The following is a 19352-nucleotide window of genomic DNA, read 5'->3' on the forward strand; positions in this document are numbered from 1 at the left end:
GCTTTTTTTGTCTCAGACAAAAATTTTAAACATTTTTTGCTCATTGTTCAGTGCCTTTGGTAGGACCTGTAATGGTATTTTTAAAAACAAAAATAGGATTTGGGGGAGTATTCTAATTTTTAAACACTGACATCCTTCCCATCCATAATATTTTCAGTTTGTTTCATCAACTGAGATCTTATATAATTTTAAGTCATTCATTCATTTATTATGATTATATTCTGATAATGTTTATAAATTTTGCATTACCCGTATACCCAATATCTGATTGTGTGTTTATCCATGGAATTTATAATGTTTGGTTATGTTTGCATAGAATTATTCTTATTAAAGCTAAACTATCCATATTTTGTAAAATTGATTTTATAACCTGAAGCCTTACTAATGGTCAACGTTTCATAAGAATTAGTGCTATTATATTTAACCCAGCCTACATCATCTACATATAAATTGAATTTAGACACCTTCCTACCTTAACAACTTCTAGTATTCTTGTAGTTCTTACAGCTTAGCTAAGGGCTATGTGGATAAAGCAAATAGCAAAGGTGAAAAAGGACAATCTCGTCTATTCAAATAATCTCTTTCCAAGTTAACTCCATTTTAGTGACACGTAGGCAGATCACACTTTCCTAATAAACAGTTTCCAATAAAATGAAAACACGATAGTAAGAAAGAATAAATATGCTTTTGCACTTTACTATAGCTTTTACTTGCTTCAGCATATAATGTTGAAACATTTATATTTATTTATTTATAAATGGAACATCTATAAGTTTATTTTTTCATTCTATAATTTTTCCAATTCCCTGCTATGTTTCATATTTCATTGCTTGGGAGTGGGAAGAGTAAAAAAGAGGAGCTCAGAAATATATTGTGTAAAACTTTTATTATTTTTAATATAGACATATACATTATACATATTTATGAATGAAATGGTGGTCTGTTGAGAAATATACTGACAAAAGCTTTCTTCCTTCATACTGTTCAATGAATTCAGCAGAACCATTAATTGGAATTTGTTTTCACATAATAAGGCACTTGTAAGAGTGGCGCTTTTTTTAGATACACATGTGATAGGTGGCCTGGGAAAACTTGGATTTTGATCCTCAAACCACATTTAAAAAAACACTATTCACTAACACAAAGTACATGCTGTTAGAATGCTTTGGTGATTAGTTGCTCTTTTGTTTATCTCCAGTTATTATTACAAGCTATACATTTTTTTAAAAAAGGATTACCAAATCAAAATTTTAATCCGACATTTTAAGTTGACATAATTGTACCGAGAACTAATATAACACCGTTATTATATGCCCTTTACAACAGACTTCGCCCTAAATGCTTATTTGCTCATGTAGCTACATTTAGGGACATGTAGGAAAGTAGTATTTCATTCCAGAAATATGATAAATGATTTTTTTTTAAATAGCAGAATGAATATTTGTTATAGCAGAATGAATATTTGTTATTTGCTGGAATATTGTATTGATTAATGGTTAAAAGAGGCAGGGCTGATTACAAGACTGAAGTTACGGGTAGCCACACTGCAGCATGGGTGCCACAGGTGCCACAGGAGCCAAGAGTTTGTGGCACACCTGAGCAAGTAAATAAAGTCCTTGAGTCTAGTATGACACAGAGCAAAACCTGGGCTCCAGGCCTGTCCTTCCAGATATGTGCAGTTGCCCTCCATGAGTTGGTACACAAAGGGCAAAAATACACCAACGCATGGAACAGCACAATGGAAACGCTAGGTATGTACCATAACAGTACAAACTAGAAATGGAACTGCCTTATAATTTGGACTTGATTTAGAACACACTTTCCAAAAAGATTCGCCACTGCGGGTTTAAACCATCCAAGAAAATCAATGATTTGAGACTGCAAGACATATCCTGAACTAATGAGTTAAAGGCATCAGATCACCAGCTCGGAAATAAATGATTGGTGTATCCCAAGCATTTTTATACATACTTTTGTGTTAGCAACTTAGAGCCCACTGTTGCTCTCCAGGAAAAAGATTCCTAGTGCTTATTATTGCATTATTTATTTGTCATAAATAGTGTTGCCTTTATGGCAGTAGCACCTAAAGGTAGCCCTGAGAAATAGAGACATCACAGTCTGCTTTGTAGTCTACAAACAAAACCTTAGAACGTAATCCTAAACAAATGTGTGCTCAGAAGGAGTCCCACTGCACTCAGTGATGCTTACTCTCATGTAAATAAGTTTAGGATTGCAGCCATAATTGTCTTCCAAATCCTATGAAGATGGACAAGAGGCACTTAAGAGATTGTCTCTTTAGGTCAAGAGAAAGGGATCTAACTGTGATGGCTTCTAACAAGAGTTTGCCACAGTTCCCACTTATTAAAACGGAACATACCAGGGCCAGTTACCTGTCAAAGTTCCCACTTGCGATTCCAATCGATGCCCTTTGCGGTGTTGGATGGATGCTACGGCAAAGTACATAATGAAGAGAGACTTTGTCTGTATGGGCAACCCTGTGTGGAGGACCTGTGTCACTATTTATTGCAGTGCCCGTTATACCCAAGAGACCAATTCCTAAAACCCCTGTTTCCGAATGGAACTCACCTGAATAGGGTGGAAAGGGTGAAATGGCTGCTGAGCGATACTGATGACTTTGTAACTTACAAAGTAGCACTCTATGCATTGGCAGCTAAGAAGATCAGGAGGAAAGAACTAGATAATATAACGGTCAACTGCAAAGGGGATTCGGATATTTAATTTGGCACATTTTACTAGAGAATCTTCTGCTATTCTATTTTATGCAGCAAACAATCTTAGTAGTTGTGACCGAGGTTTATTTTGTATGTGTGGTGCCTGATGATTTTTATGGTTATTGATGTTTTCCTTTTGTTATTTTTCTGAATGATGCCATGGCCTATGGCTAGCGCAATAAAAGTCTGTGATGATGATGTCTTCCAAATTCATATCAAGTTGTTTTCTTTCTTCTTTCTTTCTTTCTTTGCTTCTTGTTTTCGGTTACGTACATTGGAATAAAATTAGGACACAAATACAGTTCTGTGTGTGTCCTCCCACTTAGAAGCTGGGAGCCAGTTTTGCTATATCTATAATGATCTTTCCATTTCCCAAGTAATTTGGATACAAATTTACCAAATAATGTTAATCAAGAATACTATGTAAAAAGACAAATTAGAGTCCGAGACACCTGTAGCATAAGATAAATATTTTCTTCTAGTGCAAAGTTAATTGTTTCAATGATAAATATGCTTTTAAAATTGCTTCCGGTTTGCCAGAGTTCACAGATACGATAAATTCGATATCCTTCCTTCATGAAGCAAGCCTGCGCATAGCCTGGTGAGAATTGTTTTAAAAAAGAATGAGAGAAACATTATTTCCAAAATGACCTTCTGATTTTCAAAACTCTTACAATATTACATACTCATACTATATTGTATACTTGTACTATATTAAAGGTAAAGGTAAAGGTACCCCTGCCCGTACGGGCCAGTCTTGACAGACTCTGGGGTTGTGCGCCCATCTCACTTAAGAGGCCAGGGGCCAGCGCTGTTCGGAGACACTTCCGGGTCACGTGGCCAGCGTGACAAAGCTGCATCTGGCGAGCCAGCGCAGCACACGGAAACGCCGTTTACCTTCCCGCCAGTAAGCGGTCCCTATTTATCTACTTGCACCTGGGGGTGCTTTCGAACTGCTAGGTTGGCAGGCGCTGGGACCGAGCAACGGGAGCGCACCCCGCCGCGGGGATTCAAACCACTGACCTTTCGATTGGCAAGCCCTAGGCGCTGAGGCTTTAACCCACAGCACCACCCGCGTCCCGTTGTACTATATTACAAACATACAAATATATGATTTCCCCCAAAGAATCCCGTAAAAGGTCTCTGTTAGATATTCCTATTAAACCTGCTTAAGTTTGTGGTGTACATTAGCCTTTAATTATTCTATGAATGTAATAACAATCTCCAGAAACATCCCTGTGAGCAGCTCCATAGAAGTGAACAGAAGATATGTAGAAGCTCCTAGAAGATCATGGCCTCCGAGATGAATGAGCTATTTTAGACAAGCTATAAAGCCAGAACCATTTCCCCTGCCCAGTTGACAAAATTAAACCTCAAGATCATCATGTATGACCAAGGCAATATTGCAACCAGCTAGTATCCCCTTGGTACACAGGTATCTGGTGTGTTTACTAAACAGGCCCTGTATGTTTTATCATCATTTTATGTAAAAAAAAAAGAGGGGGGGATACATAATGCTTTGTACTAAAGTAAAACATACCTCTTCCTGAACATCAAGCTCTTCATTCTGGTTTGTTTCTGTAAATTCTATCGGTTCCTTTGACTCCTGCATTAGTGAAATCTGGACCAAAATGTTAAGAGTTGTTATGAATGTGTAGACAGGAAATGTACTACAATGCAGTTGATTAAGGGACTAAATATAAATCTCTGATATACTTTTCATTAGTTATTTAATTGCATCACAAATCCAGAGGCATCCTGAATGATTTGCAAGAAAAACACAAAATACAGAAGAATTTCAGTAAAACAATACAAATATAAAATAGTGAAAGGATTCATCCAAAGAAAAGGAACAAAAAGCAATCACTGAAGCCTTCAGATGAAGCTATTAGGAGCTCTGATGTCATATCTTTTTATTCCCTAAATATGACTTTGCTGACCTGGTTAAGTTTGCACAAAATCAATAATGCCAAATGCTGAATTCATTTTCATGATTTCTAAAAATATCGGTGAGCTATGGGTGAAGTCTAAGGGATTCATTTTTTTTTTTAAAAAAAAACCATTTTGAATCCAAGGTTTTGGAGACAGCAATAACAAACAATATTGAAGTAGCTTGCGATGACAATACTATCAATGGTATGTCCACAAGATTGTAATTGAACTGGTCCTTAGAGGCCAACTAGAAGAAAATATTACAGAATGAGGAAGGATTCCTCATAAATGTTTGCAACGTACCATCTGGAGTAGATAGAAGAAGAGGAAGAAGAGTTTGGATTTGATATCCCGCCTTTCACTCCCTTTAAGGAGTCTCAAAGCGGCTCACATTCTCCTTTCCCTTCCTCCCCCACAACAAACACTCTGTGAGGTGAGTGGGGCTGAGAGACTTCAGAGAAGTGTGACTGGCCCAAGGCCACCCAGCAGCTGCATGTGGAGGAGCGGAGACTCGAACCCGGTTCCCCAGATTACAAGACTACTGCTCTTAACCACTACACCACACTGGCTAGATAAGATAAGTTTTATGACATTCTTATACAAAGCACACATTTATCATACAAACACTTTGCACATTTTTAGGTAAGCCAGGTGTAGGTTTTAAAAATAAATAATAACTAATGTTTTCTTTGTTGAACAAGTCTAGTTCCTTGTGGATGTTGACCTTTCCTATAAAACGAGGTTTATTTAAAGTGGCTTGGATTCAAAGGTATGAATAAAAAGACATTTGCACTCATGCAACGTGGGAGTCCTGGCCAGACCCTTTGCGGCCCTGAAGGGTCCTCCGATTCAAAGGACAAGGTTTAGAGGGGCATTGGGGTGGGGGGCTGCATGCAAGGAGGAGATAAGAAAGCTTTGTTCTATGAATGGAGCTCTCTACTCACAAAAGTTAGGCTACAAGCCAGTACACATAAATTAATGAAAACAAAGTTATGTTACCTTTTCAAATATAGGATCCTGGATGTCTCTCTGCATGCTCTGATTCTGTATGTGGAGTACGGCATCATGTACAGTCAGGAAAAACATATCCTTTTGAATGGCATCATCGAAAAATGCACAGTGGTCCAGTGTTTTGATAATGTGCTCTGAAGAGTTGAAAACAGCAACAACAACCAAATAAAAAGCAAATCGCATACTCAGATCTACCCCAACATCACTGTGTGCAGAACCTATTCAATTTTTTTCCCTTTTTAGCAAAATTATAAGTTTACAGCCAACCTCCTCCCGCATAAATAAATAAATAACCAAACAAACAATAAATAAATAAACATAGCCCTGTATGGTCAAAATGATAAATAATAGCTCTCATAGTATTTTCAGTGTCTCATCCTATATGCATCAAGCTGTTTTTACTGTATTTTATTAAACTCACACAAAAGCCACAATCAAAGACCAAAAAGAAATGTTCTTCTACAGCATATAATAATACATACGGATTAGTAAATAAGTCAGACTTTACAGGACCCTTATACAAATCTTTCCATAGAAAAATAAGCATATACAGGACACTCACAACTTAAATGCATTTAAGTTGTGCACATTCAGTTTTACACAACTGGCAATAAAAAAAATATTTTTTTTAAAGGGTGGGCGCCCAGGGGAAAAACTTTGGCAATCGCGCTTGCCGTTGCACATAATGTGTTTTGACTATGCAATATGTGATTTTGGCTTTAGGCGCTATCCCAGGAACATAATTCCCACGCAAGCTGAGAGCTTACTGTATGGTCAAAACCCTAATCTGTATTGCAGGGTCTATCTCCTCAATGATTATTTCCCCAATGAGCTTAGTTATTAAGTTCCAAAATTCAGTTAGTATCAGGCATTTCCACCAAAGGTGCATGTATGTGCCTCTGACACCGATCCCTTTCCAACAGTCACGATAGGCTGCAGACATTGTGTGCATGATCTGCATGGGGCTGCAGATCCCCTTGTGTGACAGTCAGTGTATCTGCTATTTGTCCCATGGTGGGTAAAGTAAAGGTAAAGGGACCCCTGGCCATTAGGTCCAGTCGTGACCGACTCTGGGGTTGCAGCGCTCATCTCGCTTTATTGGCCGAGGGAGCCAGCGTCCGGGTCATGTGGCCAGCATGACAAAGCCGCTTCTGGCGAACCAGAGCAGCACAAGGAAACGCTATTTACCTTCCCGCCGGAGCGGTACCTATTTATCTACTTGCACTTTGATGTGCTTTCGAACTGCTAGGTGGGCAGGAGCAGGGACCGAGCAACGGGAGCTCACCCTGTCACGGGGATTCGAACCGCCGACCTTCTGATCAGCAAGTCCTAGACTCTGTGGTTTAACCCACAGTGCCACCCGCGTCCCCTCCCATGGTGGGTACCCTTGGTAAATAGCAGCTTGAAGATTATTTCAATCAGGAAAACATCAGATGGGAAAGAAGTATCCCTGGTCATTTCTCACTGCCATGATCCTGGTTGGATTCTGCCTCTCCCCACAAACTGGTGGCTGCTAGCAATCTTTTCAAAACAACAGGAGATCCAGTCACAGATGTCCAGACTTCATGTCTAATTTTGTTCTGAGAGCAAAAATATTCCTTTCCAAGCTAGCAATGCACGAGTTCCTAGTAGAGGCTGTCTCTTTGTTTCCCTTCTGTTGGTTTATCATTAAAAGGCTGTTCACACCAACTAGGTCTGCAAAAATGCTCAGTAATTACCGTATTTTTCCATGTATAAGACTAGGGTTTTTCCCTAAAAAACAATGTCAAAAATTAGGGGCCGTTTCATACACAGATAGTGGCGAGGGTGGACTGGTGGTGTGGTTTGCTGTTGTCACAAAAATAGGGCGTATTATACATAGACGGAAAAATGTGGTATGCAGAATCATGAGGAAACCTACACCTCCTTATTATATGAATCTGAATCTGCCTTATACCATGTCGAGCTGTTGGTTCAACTGGTCCACTACTTACTCCAACTGTCAGAAGTACTCAGTGGTCTCAGGCAGAGAACCTTCCCAGCCTTCCCATATGAATTCTGTCTAAACCAGTCCTTTCTACCAGTAATTGCTAGGCAAATGATGGTGCATGCAAAGCATGCACTCTGCTATGTGGCTTCTGCACATTGTTCGCTACTCTGAATGAACGCAGTCCATTATTAGCAAATGTATTGATATCGCTTTACCTAAATGTGATGCGATGTACACTCTCACATCAATCCTTTCAAATTCTTTGACAATCTGAAAAGAAAAAGGTTGGGGTTATCTTAAATGTATTCTCAAGGACATTTTCTGTAAGTAGCCTGTTTCTAGAACTGATTGACACCACATTTCAGCCCACAGTTAGTGTAGAGCAAAATATGGCTCTCCTTAATACACAGTGGTGTCTATTAGGGCCATGCAGGCAATTAGGACTTGTTGAATTGTGTGCCCAATTCACAACTATATGGATGGTCTTTTAAAAAGTAAACAGCAAGTGTGGGGACCATACCTCAACTGGAAAGGAGAGCTTTTCCTCCATTGCAAATTGCAGATGGAAGGAGACAGTTACTGTGGATCAAGTTTACAGTGGGGGACAAAGAGTTTAAGCCCCTCACTCCTTCTCATAGTTACAAATTGAGGTTCAATCCCCACACACCTGCTATTTACAATTTTTATAAAATATATGATTGCTTTCTTTGACACCATCACCACCACTATCTGTTTCATCCCATGCAGGGATTAAGGCAACTAAATACTCCACAGCAACAGAAAGGGCACTCAAGAGCAATTGCGCTATTAGCGCATCTCACCATTCCACAAGTCAACAGGAGCACTAACCATTTCAGCCAGAAAAACCCACATATTGCACATGAATCACAGAATGATCTAGCAATCCCATAAATTCAAATTATTATGTTCTTTAAAACTTTTTTTTTTAGTAAGGTGATCAAATATTCTTACTGTTTTCATAACTCTCACTGCTACTACATCCATGAAAGATACCGCTCCAAAGTCGAAAATCAAACTGTGAAGAGACACTTTGGGAACATTGACTTTGACGGGCAGTTCTGCATTCCAGTCCACCTGGATTTCTACTTCTCTAGTTGGAACATCAAGGTCTTCAGGATCTTCTGGGTCCTCATCAAATTCAAATGCTTCATTAGTTCTACCAGAATCGCTGATGATACCATTCTGATTTTAAAAAAAATTCATAGTATATTCAGCAAAATTCTGATTAACAAACAAAACTGTAGACTCCCCCCACCCTAATAAAATATTTTAAACAGACTTTCAAGTTTTCTTAATATATGACCCAAATGGGCATTTGCTTTGTTGGGACTCGATATTGAAGCCACAATTATTTAACTGTCATATTGTGTTAATGCATATAGGCACATATCATACACACAATTACATAAAAGAATTACATTTGCTATACTGCATGCCAGAAAAAAAGGAAAACAAATCATTGGGCTGTTTCCAACATAAGTTAGTCTTCCTTGGCTTAAATTAATTGATTCCAGTGAGCCTCCTCTAAGCATGATAGAGTCAGAAACAACCTGTTATTTACACAAACAAGCAAACATCAAATTCTGTGCCCAGAAAAAACTATGGCAATATAAATGTTGAAATTCTCAGGAACGTAGATCCTTCACTGTATTCCAGGCTCCACTATGCTATGGGCACAGGTAGATGAGCACAATCCTGCCTCTATTCCATCAGTTAACAAATTGCCTTTGAACATATACAGAGAGCAGTGGCATAGCGTGGGGGTGCAGGGGGGGGCCGGCCGCACCGGGCGCAACATCTGGGGGTTAGGGGGCGCAAATCCACGGGTTAGGGGGTGCAAATTATTTGCCTTGACCCGGGTGCTGACAACCCACACTACGCCACTGACAGAGAGGCAAGAACAAAGCTCAGGAAAGGCATTAAGGTGGCAAAACAACAATATAAGCTTAAAGTGGAGAATTGCCTAGCCGATTACAACACGAAACAAGTGTGGCAGGGAATGCAGCACCTAACCAACTACAAGGGCAATACAAGGAACACAGTTAAGGTTGATGATGTGTTAGCAGAGGAGCTGAACATCTTCTTCACCCGCTATGAAGTAGAAAGATCAAGTATCACGGCTCCTGCCTGCCAGCCTATAAACTCTCAGACAAGTGAAAGCTGCATTGTGGGCAGTGAATTCCAGTAAAGCTGCTGGAACAGGTGGGGTGCTGGGGATAGTGGTAAAAAACTGTGCTGATCAATTAGCAGGGGTCCTGACAAGGCTGTTTAACATCTCCCTGCAGACTGCTTGTGTACCATCATGTTTGAAAGCAGCCACCATTGTCCCAGTCCCAAAGAAAACAGCAATTAACTGCCTAAATGACTACAGACCCATTGCATTAATATCTGTAGTGATGAAATGCTTTGAGAGATTGGTTCTTCAACACCTTAGGACATGTTTTCCACCAGGTTTTGATGAACACCAGTTCGCTTATAGGAGAAATAGGTCAACAGATGATGCCATAGCCACAGCTTTTCACCATGAAGCAAGTCATTTGGAGAGACCGGGGAATTATGTCAGAATGCTGTTTATTGATTATAGCTCAGCTTTTAATACCATCCTTCCGGGCATTCTTATTAAAAAGCTGGTGGACCAGGACCTTTCCCCTACCATATGTGATTGGATTAAAGACTTTCTGAGGGATCGCACACAGATAGTGAGGATTGGGCCTGTTACATCTACCTCCCTGAAGCTCAGCACTGGCACCCCACAGGGTTGTGTGCTGAGTCCCTACCTGTACTCGTTGTATACATATGACTATTTTATCTGATCCATCCACTGCAATTATTAAGTTTGCAGATGATACTACAATAATGGGTCTAATTACAGGTGGGGTTTAATCAGCGTATAGGGAAGAGGTTCAAAAAGTCTCTACATGGTGCCTAGAGAACAATTTGCACCTAAATATCAGCAAGACAAAGGAGATGGTATTGGACTTTCAGAGAAAGAGAGGGGAACTAGCCCTGTTGTATAACGGGGGGTGGGGCTGTGTGGAGAGAGTCTCTTCCTTTAAATTCCTGGGAGTTTACCTTAGTAAAGACCTCACTTGGAAAATCAATACAACCCAGGTGGTTAGGAAGGCCCAACAGAGACTCCATTTCCTCAGGGTCTTGCGAAAGAACAATGTCAAACAAAAATTGATGATCTCCTTCTACTGAGCCACAATAGAATGTATCCTTTCATACTGTATTACAGTGTGGTACGCTGGTTTGACAGCCACGGACAGGAAATCCCTACAGAGGGTGGCAAATACAGCACATGACATCATGGGCTGTCCTCGGAGTTTGCTAGATGACATTGCGGGAGACTGCTGCCTCAGGAGAGCAAGGAAAATTCTTAGGGATGACTCACACCCTGGCCAGCACCTCTTTAATCTCCTACCTTTGGGCAGGAGATACACATAAGTATAGTCAGCCCAGTGGCGTAGCGTGGGGGGTGCCAGGGGTGCCGGCCGCACTGGGCGCAACATGGGCGGGGGGCGCACTCGCACTAGCAGCTCTCTGCCCCTACTAAAATCCACGGGTTAGGGAGCCCGCGCTCGCTCGGCTTGGCGAGGAGGTCGCGGAAGGGGGAGAGTGAAGCCTTCTGCCGGGCAAAAAAAGGAGAGGAAGCCAGGCGGGTGGGCTGGCTGGCTGGCGGGGGTCTGGCTGCGCCTGCTGCTGCCGTTGCCGCTGCTGGGCTTTGACAGCTTGGCGAAGCGGAGGGAGAGGAGCTTTATGGTAATTGCGGCTCTCTCTCCACTGGCCACCTGGGTAGTGAGCCGAGCTGAGCAGGGAGTCTGGCGTGGGGCGGGAAGAGACTTTCCCCCCTTTTTTCCACCTCGCCTGGTCAAAAAGGAGAGCGGAGTCTCCTCAGGGCGCCCTCAGGCAGGGCAGGGCAAGGCAAGCAGAGCGAGGAGGAGAGAGAGGGGAGGGGGGGGAGCAGCCAGGAAACGCCGAGGTGTGGAGGGGGAATCAATTAAGGAGAGAAAGCAAAAAGCCTTGGAGAAAGGGAAAAAAGGAAAGAAAAGAGGCAGCTCCGGGAGAGCGCGGGGGAAAGAGAAGCCTCGCTGCTGCTGCTTGGGAGAGTAAATTACTGTACTTGCCTTGCCCCGGGTTAGGGGGCGCAAATTACTTGCCTTGCCCCGGGTGCTGATAACCCACGCTACGCCGCTGAGTCAGCCACACCAACAGGTTAAAGAACAGTTTTTATCCGTGGGCTGTTGGGCTGCTGAATGGAAATAAATAGTGGTGCAGTTGACTTCCAACAAGCACACAGAGCGCAAACAAGACTGAGTGTATGGGGGGGGGGGGTTAATTTCACTGCACACAGGTGGTGTAGTGGCAATAAAGGTTTATTTATTTTTATTTATTAACCAGATTCCACTCTTGAACCAGCCAGTAAAGCTGAGGGTGCTAATCCTCTCCCTTGCCAGGGCACCACAACTCTAGGTTAGAAAAGGGACCTGCTCTTCCATTTGACCTCTATCCACAGCTCAGTTAGTTGGGTCTTGAGGATCCGGGCTACCTACATGTGTGTCTAACACTGTAATCCTATGCTCACATATCTGGGAGCAGACATGCATAGACCGAGTTACCTTCTAATTTAACCTGGTTGCCTGACTTGCTTGCTCCAGCTCTTGTAGCACTGTAGCAATGCTCTCTGTCTGTCTGTCCCTCTGTCTCTGTTCATTCTGCCAGAACTCCCTGTTTTTCTACCCAAAGAAAGTGTAGTGATAGATGCAGTAGATGTTGTCCAGAAAATGTATTTGGTAACAGAGTCGGTCTCTCTCAGACCACACTCCATTTTTATACCAACAGAAACCACTAGCATAGGTTATGCTAGTCATAGAGCATCTTCCTGGCAAGATCAAATTTCTGATCCATCCCCTCCCATTTAGATTTTCTGTTACAAATATTAGTAATTTCTTGCTGCATAAACAAAATAGGAAGGCAGATACAAAGCCAGCACTTATATTTCAGGCCTGTTGTTTATGTTAAACCCCTTTGAATAATGAAGTAAAGAGGGAATAATGATACTTTACTTTGGTCGCTTTCAATTTCCCCTTCTTGATTAGCTTCTGTATCTTCCTCAGAGCCTTTAGCCTCTTGTTATATACCCGCATGGCATCAAATCCCACCTGCAGAAAGCAGAATTGAACAAATATATTCTATTATTTGTGTTAATGGTAAGCTGGGAGGGGGGAAAAACACTGGTCACAATCCATTGAAATCAATGGGCTTAAGTGCATTGTCTTTAAAAAAAAAACCCCATTGCTATCCCACATTTCTTCCATTATGGAATTCAAAGCAGTATGCATAACTGAGACACTGACTAGATCAGACCTGCTTAGCTTTAGCAAATTTAACACATCCTGTTTCTTCAGACTGACCCTGGCGATTCTGCCCTGTCTTGTTTTTAGAGATGGACAAATCACTATTTCTGGTCTGTGTCAGTTTTGCAAGTAGTTATTCAAAAGTCAATTCAGTTCCACTTCCACATTAATCTGTGGATATTTTTTTTAAAGAAATCTGTATGGAAGTTCATATTTAAATAATACGCACCATATTTTTCCATGTAAAAAATGAGTAAGAAATTATATTTTTTGAATAAAAAATGGGGGTTGTCTTATACATACATACATACATACATACATATATTAACAAAGATAGTCACAATGAGATCTATAGTAAAGATACAAAAAAACCCCAATAAATAATAAATACAAGGGGTCATCTTATACATGGGGCAATTGCCAAAAAAACAGCTCAACAAAAAATAAGGGTTGTCTTATATATCGGGACGTCTTATACACAGAAAAATACGGTAAATATATATTTTATCACAAAATACAGAATAAAATATATATTTTATCTCTATGTATGTATTACTTTGTTCTAAAATATGCATTTTGGTACATCTTTGAGCTGAGAACTATATCATATAAATTCACAGATGTGTGAAGTCTGAAGGATAATTAAGTGTTAATTGCTACATTAGTCTGAGATGTGTGAATCAGGTCATTTTGCTTAAGATGCAGGCCAAATGAAATTCTCCTCCATCCATACTTGGATTGTGGCTGCTGCACATAGGAAGTGTTCAGAAATATCACAGGCTACTCACAGTGGATTTGATGCTGCTTCTCAAGCCATCAATGTTAGCATAAAAGATTGGACTTGAAAATTTGAGAATCTTCACTCCTTCTGGTTCAACAACCTGTTACAGAAACCATTTTTCAGTTGAAATGAGAATGGATTTGTGTGGGTTTTTCTGCCACTCTGCTAGTGCCGGGCTGCTAAATTGACTCCTTTGCCCTTTTGATCCCTTTTAACCACTCTGCTAACATTATTACTTTCCTGACACTCTAACTTTCAGCTCTGTCTACATGGGCTCTTGGAATACCACAGATCTCTTCTCCAAGGTCTGTTGCAAAGTCATCAGGTGCAGTTTTAACCACTGAAAGGTTACCAGAAACTGGGGGGGATGCATAGCTGTCAAGTGTCCCTTATTTGAAGGGACAGTCCCTTATTCTAGCGCCATGTCCTACTGCTGTCCCTTATTGATGGATGTGCCTTAAATGTCCCTTAAATGATGTCCCTTAAATTTCAAAGGAAGCAGCTCCTCTCCCTCCCTCCCTCCCGGCCAGCGAGGAGGGAGGCTCCAACTGTGTTGCTTAGCTGTGTTGCTCACCCAATAAGAAGTCTAAGATCGACTGGGGGGTGGAGCTTGCATGCCTTGTGTGTGGCTAGTTAATGCAAGCTGAGGGGTTTTTTGAATGCTGGACGCCATTTTGTTGCACGTGCTGCTCCAAACTTTGCAGTGAAAAGCCATCTTAAGCTGAGGCTGCATAGGCCTTGTGGTGCATGTGATTCAGATTCTAGTCAGTTGAACCTCTGGTTACAAAGTTTGTTGGACAGTGTTCTCGAAGCTACCAGCATGAGTTTGAACAGACTGCAGGGGAACAGGAAGACTGGGGTGCCTGGAACAGGTGAGGCTGCAGGTCCCTTATTTTGGCTGCTGGTCCCTTATTTTCAAGGCTGCTGGTCCCTTATTTTCAAATCTGTAAGTTGACAGCTATGGGGGAATGAGACCATTTACGGGGTGGGTTGGCCATTCCATCACAGTTGCTCGTACAAAAAAGTGTACTTTATTGCAGAAGAAGGATTCTAAATATTTAGAGAATGAGGGCACCCCCCCGCAACTCTTTATGCAGGGAATCTAGATGTTTCTCCACTCAAATCACAAATCATGGTACAAAAAAAAAGTTGATGCAAGCAATACCACTTCATCTTTTGCAACAATGCCCTTACTTTAGCTCACTTTAGATGGATCACTGCATTCCTACCCCATCCAGCAAGACTTCCCTTCCTCACTGTAATACTTGAACAATTGAACAATTGCCATCCAATCACTGCAGGATAAAGACTAGTAAACCCCCAAGCAATTCTAAAAAAATAATAATAATCTGATGAAATATTAACTTGTTAGAAAGTCTTACATTTTTGTATTCTTTGATGTTCTTATATAGGTCTGTGCCAGGAATACTGCCAAGGCTACCCCAGGAAGGACTGACAAAAGCAAAACAAAACATTGATCAAAGTACATAACCGAATGTTAAATTAATGTATTATACAGAACAGTTTGTTGCAAGTAAACATTGGATGAACTGCTATTAATTACTTAATCTGTAAACTAGGTAGCAAGACATGGAAAGTATTTTTTAAAAAAACTCCTTACATTATTTTAGTAGTGGAATGGTTCTTAACCCTGATTTTATGAGGACAACTATTCTAACTTGCTTGTTGTTTGTGGACTACCACGTTGTCTTACTTTACAGCCAGCTATGAGGGAGGATCATGAAACACTTTAGAATTAAAGCTCAACCAGGGCATTGATCTTCTGTGACCATGATCAAATTTGTTTGCACAAAACAGGTAGAGCAGCACGCATGTTTCTTGAGTCTTTTTTTTTTTTTTTGCACCAATTTACACCTCCAGCGAAATCAAGTGGTAACACTTTCCCTAGATTATTCCACTTTGGATAGGTGTTTGAATGCTAACCCATAAAAAAAAACGGGATTTATACCCTTCTCACAGACACACACATTTTCTTTGTTGTTATTATTTTTACAAATGATTCACCCCAAGATCCCAGGTCAGGTTGCAACAAATAATTAAAACAACTTAAAATGCAATTTGTTGCAGTAGAGAAGTATTAAAAAAACAACAACTCACCATCATCTAAAAGTAGAAAAACTGAGAAAAAATCTTCCCAAAGATACAGAATGGTGACTTTGATTCTGCAAAATGCATAAACTATGCCCTAATACAGCTCAGAGTTTTTTCAAAACAATTCCCCACAACCTGGTACCCTCCAGCTTGAACTCCAACCTGCCCAGTCCAAACCAGTGCAAGCCAGTGGTCTGGGATGATGGGAGTTGTAGTCCAACAGTACCTGGAAGCACCACATTGAGAAGCCTGGTTTAAAGCATCCACTACAGCCATCTGCCTGGCTGAAGAATGTACAACTTGTAATTCTAAAATGAGAGGTAGTGTCATGTTTCTGTGCCCCTTAGGAGAACATTAAACCACTAGTATTTACATAATAATAAGTTATCAATTAACCGGACAATATAATTTTTGCCATGAGGGAATGTGCATTCCTGAGCTCTGTGGTGGGATCCAACACGATCCACACTGACAACTCAGACATCCAAGTTCAGCATCCTTTAACAATTAACTATTAATTTTACCATAATTCTCAGTCTTTATCTCGAATAATACTTTCCCCGGCATCCTCCACAACAATAGAGCCACTTCAAGTTTCTAAAGTGTGTGTCAAAGCAATTGAACTGTTTGTTGACTTCCATTCCTTTGACACCCCCTGAGCTTTCTTTGAGCTAGCCTAAGCACGAACTGATTTAAACTCAGTTCACTCCCCCAAATACTCCACCTAATCTTCATTCATTTACATTGGAGATGGGGAACTTGCGGTCCTAACAGGTGTTGCTGGACTCGAGTTTCCAGGCAGCATAGTCAACAATGAGGGGTGACAGGAGTTTGAGCCACAACACCTGCTCTACGTCATAAGCAGAATATGTTAACAATGATTTCCTTCTTAGCTAATCAGCTAGGTTTCCCCCAGATTCCTTATCTGCACCATATGCTATCTTTTCCTCCATGTATCAATGTGCAACAGATGTGTGTGAGAAAAAGTTATGACACTGATAGAAATAATGCTTAGCTAGAAACGTAAAAAAGGGAGGCTGTTTACACATCAAGCGTTCAGGAAAACAAAGGATACCACAACAGGAATTCTTAAACAAGAGCAGCCAATGCGATGGAACACTGCAGGGCTGCCGCCCTCTCAACAGCAGTAGCATCACTAACTACCAAGATGAGGCAGCGTGGCAGCAAGGATAGAGCAGTCCTGAACCACTGGAGTTCTGAACTGGCTTTGCCAATGCAGCTGGGCTGCCCCAACCTCACCACCACACTGCCTGATACAAAGATTTCTGGTACTAAAATGAATCTGTTATTGCATCACAGTGGGCCATCTCTTGAGAATGTAAAAGTTCTTCTTCAGCGTTTTTCTCTACGATTATCATTGTAGCCTCTAGGAGCACTTCAAAGAAGACCAAATGTCAACAGCGGTACCAGAACAGAACAGATCTGTCTATGCTTTCTTTCAGGAGCTTACTGTGGTTTTGACTCAAACTATTTACAGCCTGTTGGCCTAGTTCTGTCTGCACTATTCCAAATTATCATATCTATTTATGCATTTTCTATTTTCTCATTCGTAACGGGCTATGGGGAAGTAATTTCAGCTGTGTGCGGCGTGATTTGTATTTCATGTTCCTTTTCCAGTTTTAAAACTAGTGACACTGTTTGCTTGCAATAGCAGAACAATAGTAACTGGTGTCACTCTTCTTCTTTTGTATTCATTTATTTACTTGTCTTCTTGGGAGTGCAATGGCAGAAACTGCCCCTGCCTATATGATAGTTACTTACAATTGAACTCTCAGGACAACCGTCAGCAGTGCAAACACCAGACCAGCAAGTAACCCCAAATCTAGTCCCAGAATGATGGATGCTACACATGTGAAAACCCAGATCATCTGGAAAAGAAAACACAAGAAAAGTCAGACCATATCCCATTTGTAGGCAGGGTGATTCCAGCCAACCAGCGAAAACAGACTTTTGTAGAGCAGAGAAATGAGAAGATGCGAGGAAGCAACTGGGGAAGGAAAACTCACATGGGAGGAAATCCCACAGGCATGGCAGGGAGTGTTATTTCAGAGGAAACATGCAAACCATGCTTCTAATAATAATAATAATAATAATAATAATAATAATAATAATAATAATAATAATAATATACCCCTCCATACAGAAATCAACCATGTTAGCAGAAAGGATTCTACTCTAGCCTTCTTACTAATTGGTTGTTTTTCTAGGTGTAGTGAATTTTGTTTTATACAAAGGAGTCATGTGAATCTCCCAGTGCCATGCCCAGCCTTGACTTGGAGCCAGACAGTGACTCATTGGAGGATAAATTTGACCTTCAATTGACTGAATACTTGAGGGATCTAACAGAGTCTGCCATCACCAGTCCTGAAGGAATCTGTCCGGAACTTCCTTTAAAGGATCTTCTTGACGGACCCTCAGGATGGATTCCAACCCAAGTGTAGGTTTGCCATATTTCAAAAAGTGACAATCCAGTAATGCACCCTCACTTTGTCAGATTTTTTTTTTGCAAAATCTCCCCCCTATTTTTTTAGGAAAATCGCCAAAAAATCAACACTTCCAATATGGACTGCCATACACCCGGGGTTTCCTGGACATTTTAGTTGTTTTTTGAAAATTCCTCCCAGGCACCATTTTGGGCAGATGAATCCCAGCTATGTCCGGGAAATTCCGGACATATGGCAGTTCTACCCAAGTGCAAAAATGTCCCTGGTGGGGTCTGAGGGAGAGGTCAAGCCACCCCTCACAACCCTTTAAAGCAGAGAAATCCAAGCATTCAAGCCACTGTCAAAAGTCACTGTGCAGCTAAGGTCTCCTTATGAAGAAGGGTGCTCTCTAAGAGGAACAGATTTCAGAACACCCTTAAGCCCTAGCAGCAGTGGGAGGCCAGGCTATATCAGCCTGTACATTGAGCTTCCCAGTTGCTAGAGCAACACCAGTTGCTGAAACTTACCTTGTCTACACTGGATGAGTTTTGTTTTTGTTTTACTCAAACCGATTGCTTGTCCCTAACACTGGTTTTGTCTTTACACACCATACATTTAAAGCACAGCACTGCCCCCACCAAATAATCCTGGGAACTGTATTTTGCTAAGGATAATTGGGAATTGTAGCTCTTCAAGAGATGAACTACACCTCCCATCATTCTTTGCAGGAGAGGGAAGTGCTTTAAATGCATGGCATGTGTACAGCCATTGGCACTGTGTGCTTGGCTTATCCTACCATTGTCTTGGCAATATCATAGAGGAGGCCTTTGCTTCAGTGGATTGGGGCCTACACACTGCGGGTGGTCCAAGGTATTTTGACACCTGAGGCAGAACGCCCCACTGCTGCCTCCTGAGGTGGATGCAGCTCAAGTACTGCTGTACCACACCAGTGAGAACTAGGTCTATGTACAAACATCAGAAGAAGAAGCCACA

General features: G+C 41.2%; 1 protein-coding gene across 1 annotated transcript in view; it reads right to left on the bottom strand.

Moving 5' to 3' along the window:
* Window positions 1–2952: 2952 nt before the first annotated feature.
* Window positions 2953–19352, bottom strand: part of SLC26A4 (solute carrier family 26 member 4) — a gene marked incomplete at its 5' end in the record, with an annotated part of 28147 nt that continues 11747 nt past the window's right edge. Inside the window, 9 exons of the mRNA XM_081927708.1 lie at window positions 2953–3330; window positions 4273–4353; window positions 5664–5809; window positions 7860–7914; window positions 8617–8847; window positions 12732–12827; window positions 13811–13903; window positions 15186–15255; window positions 17698–17804. Coding sequence (XP_081783834.1) covers window positions 3307–3330; window positions 4273–4353; window positions 5664–5809; window positions 7860–7914; window positions 8617–8847; window positions 12732–12827; window positions 13811–13903; window positions 15186–15255; window positions 17698–17804 — 903 coding nt within the window. The 3' untranslated portion in view covers window positions 2953–3306. The remainder of the gene's footprint in view (window positions 3331–4272; window positions 4354–5663; window positions 5810–7859; window positions 7915–8616; window positions 8848–12731; window positions 12828–13810; window positions 13904–15185; window positions 15256–17697; window positions 17805–19352) is intronic.

This window comes from Podarcis melisellensis (assembly GCF_964234715.1).
Source record: "Podarcis melisellensis genome assembly, chromosome: 10".
Taxonomy (NCBI): domain Eukaryota; kingdom Metazoa; phylum Chordata; class Lepidosauria; order Squamata; family Lacertidae; genus Podarcis; species Podarcis melisellensis.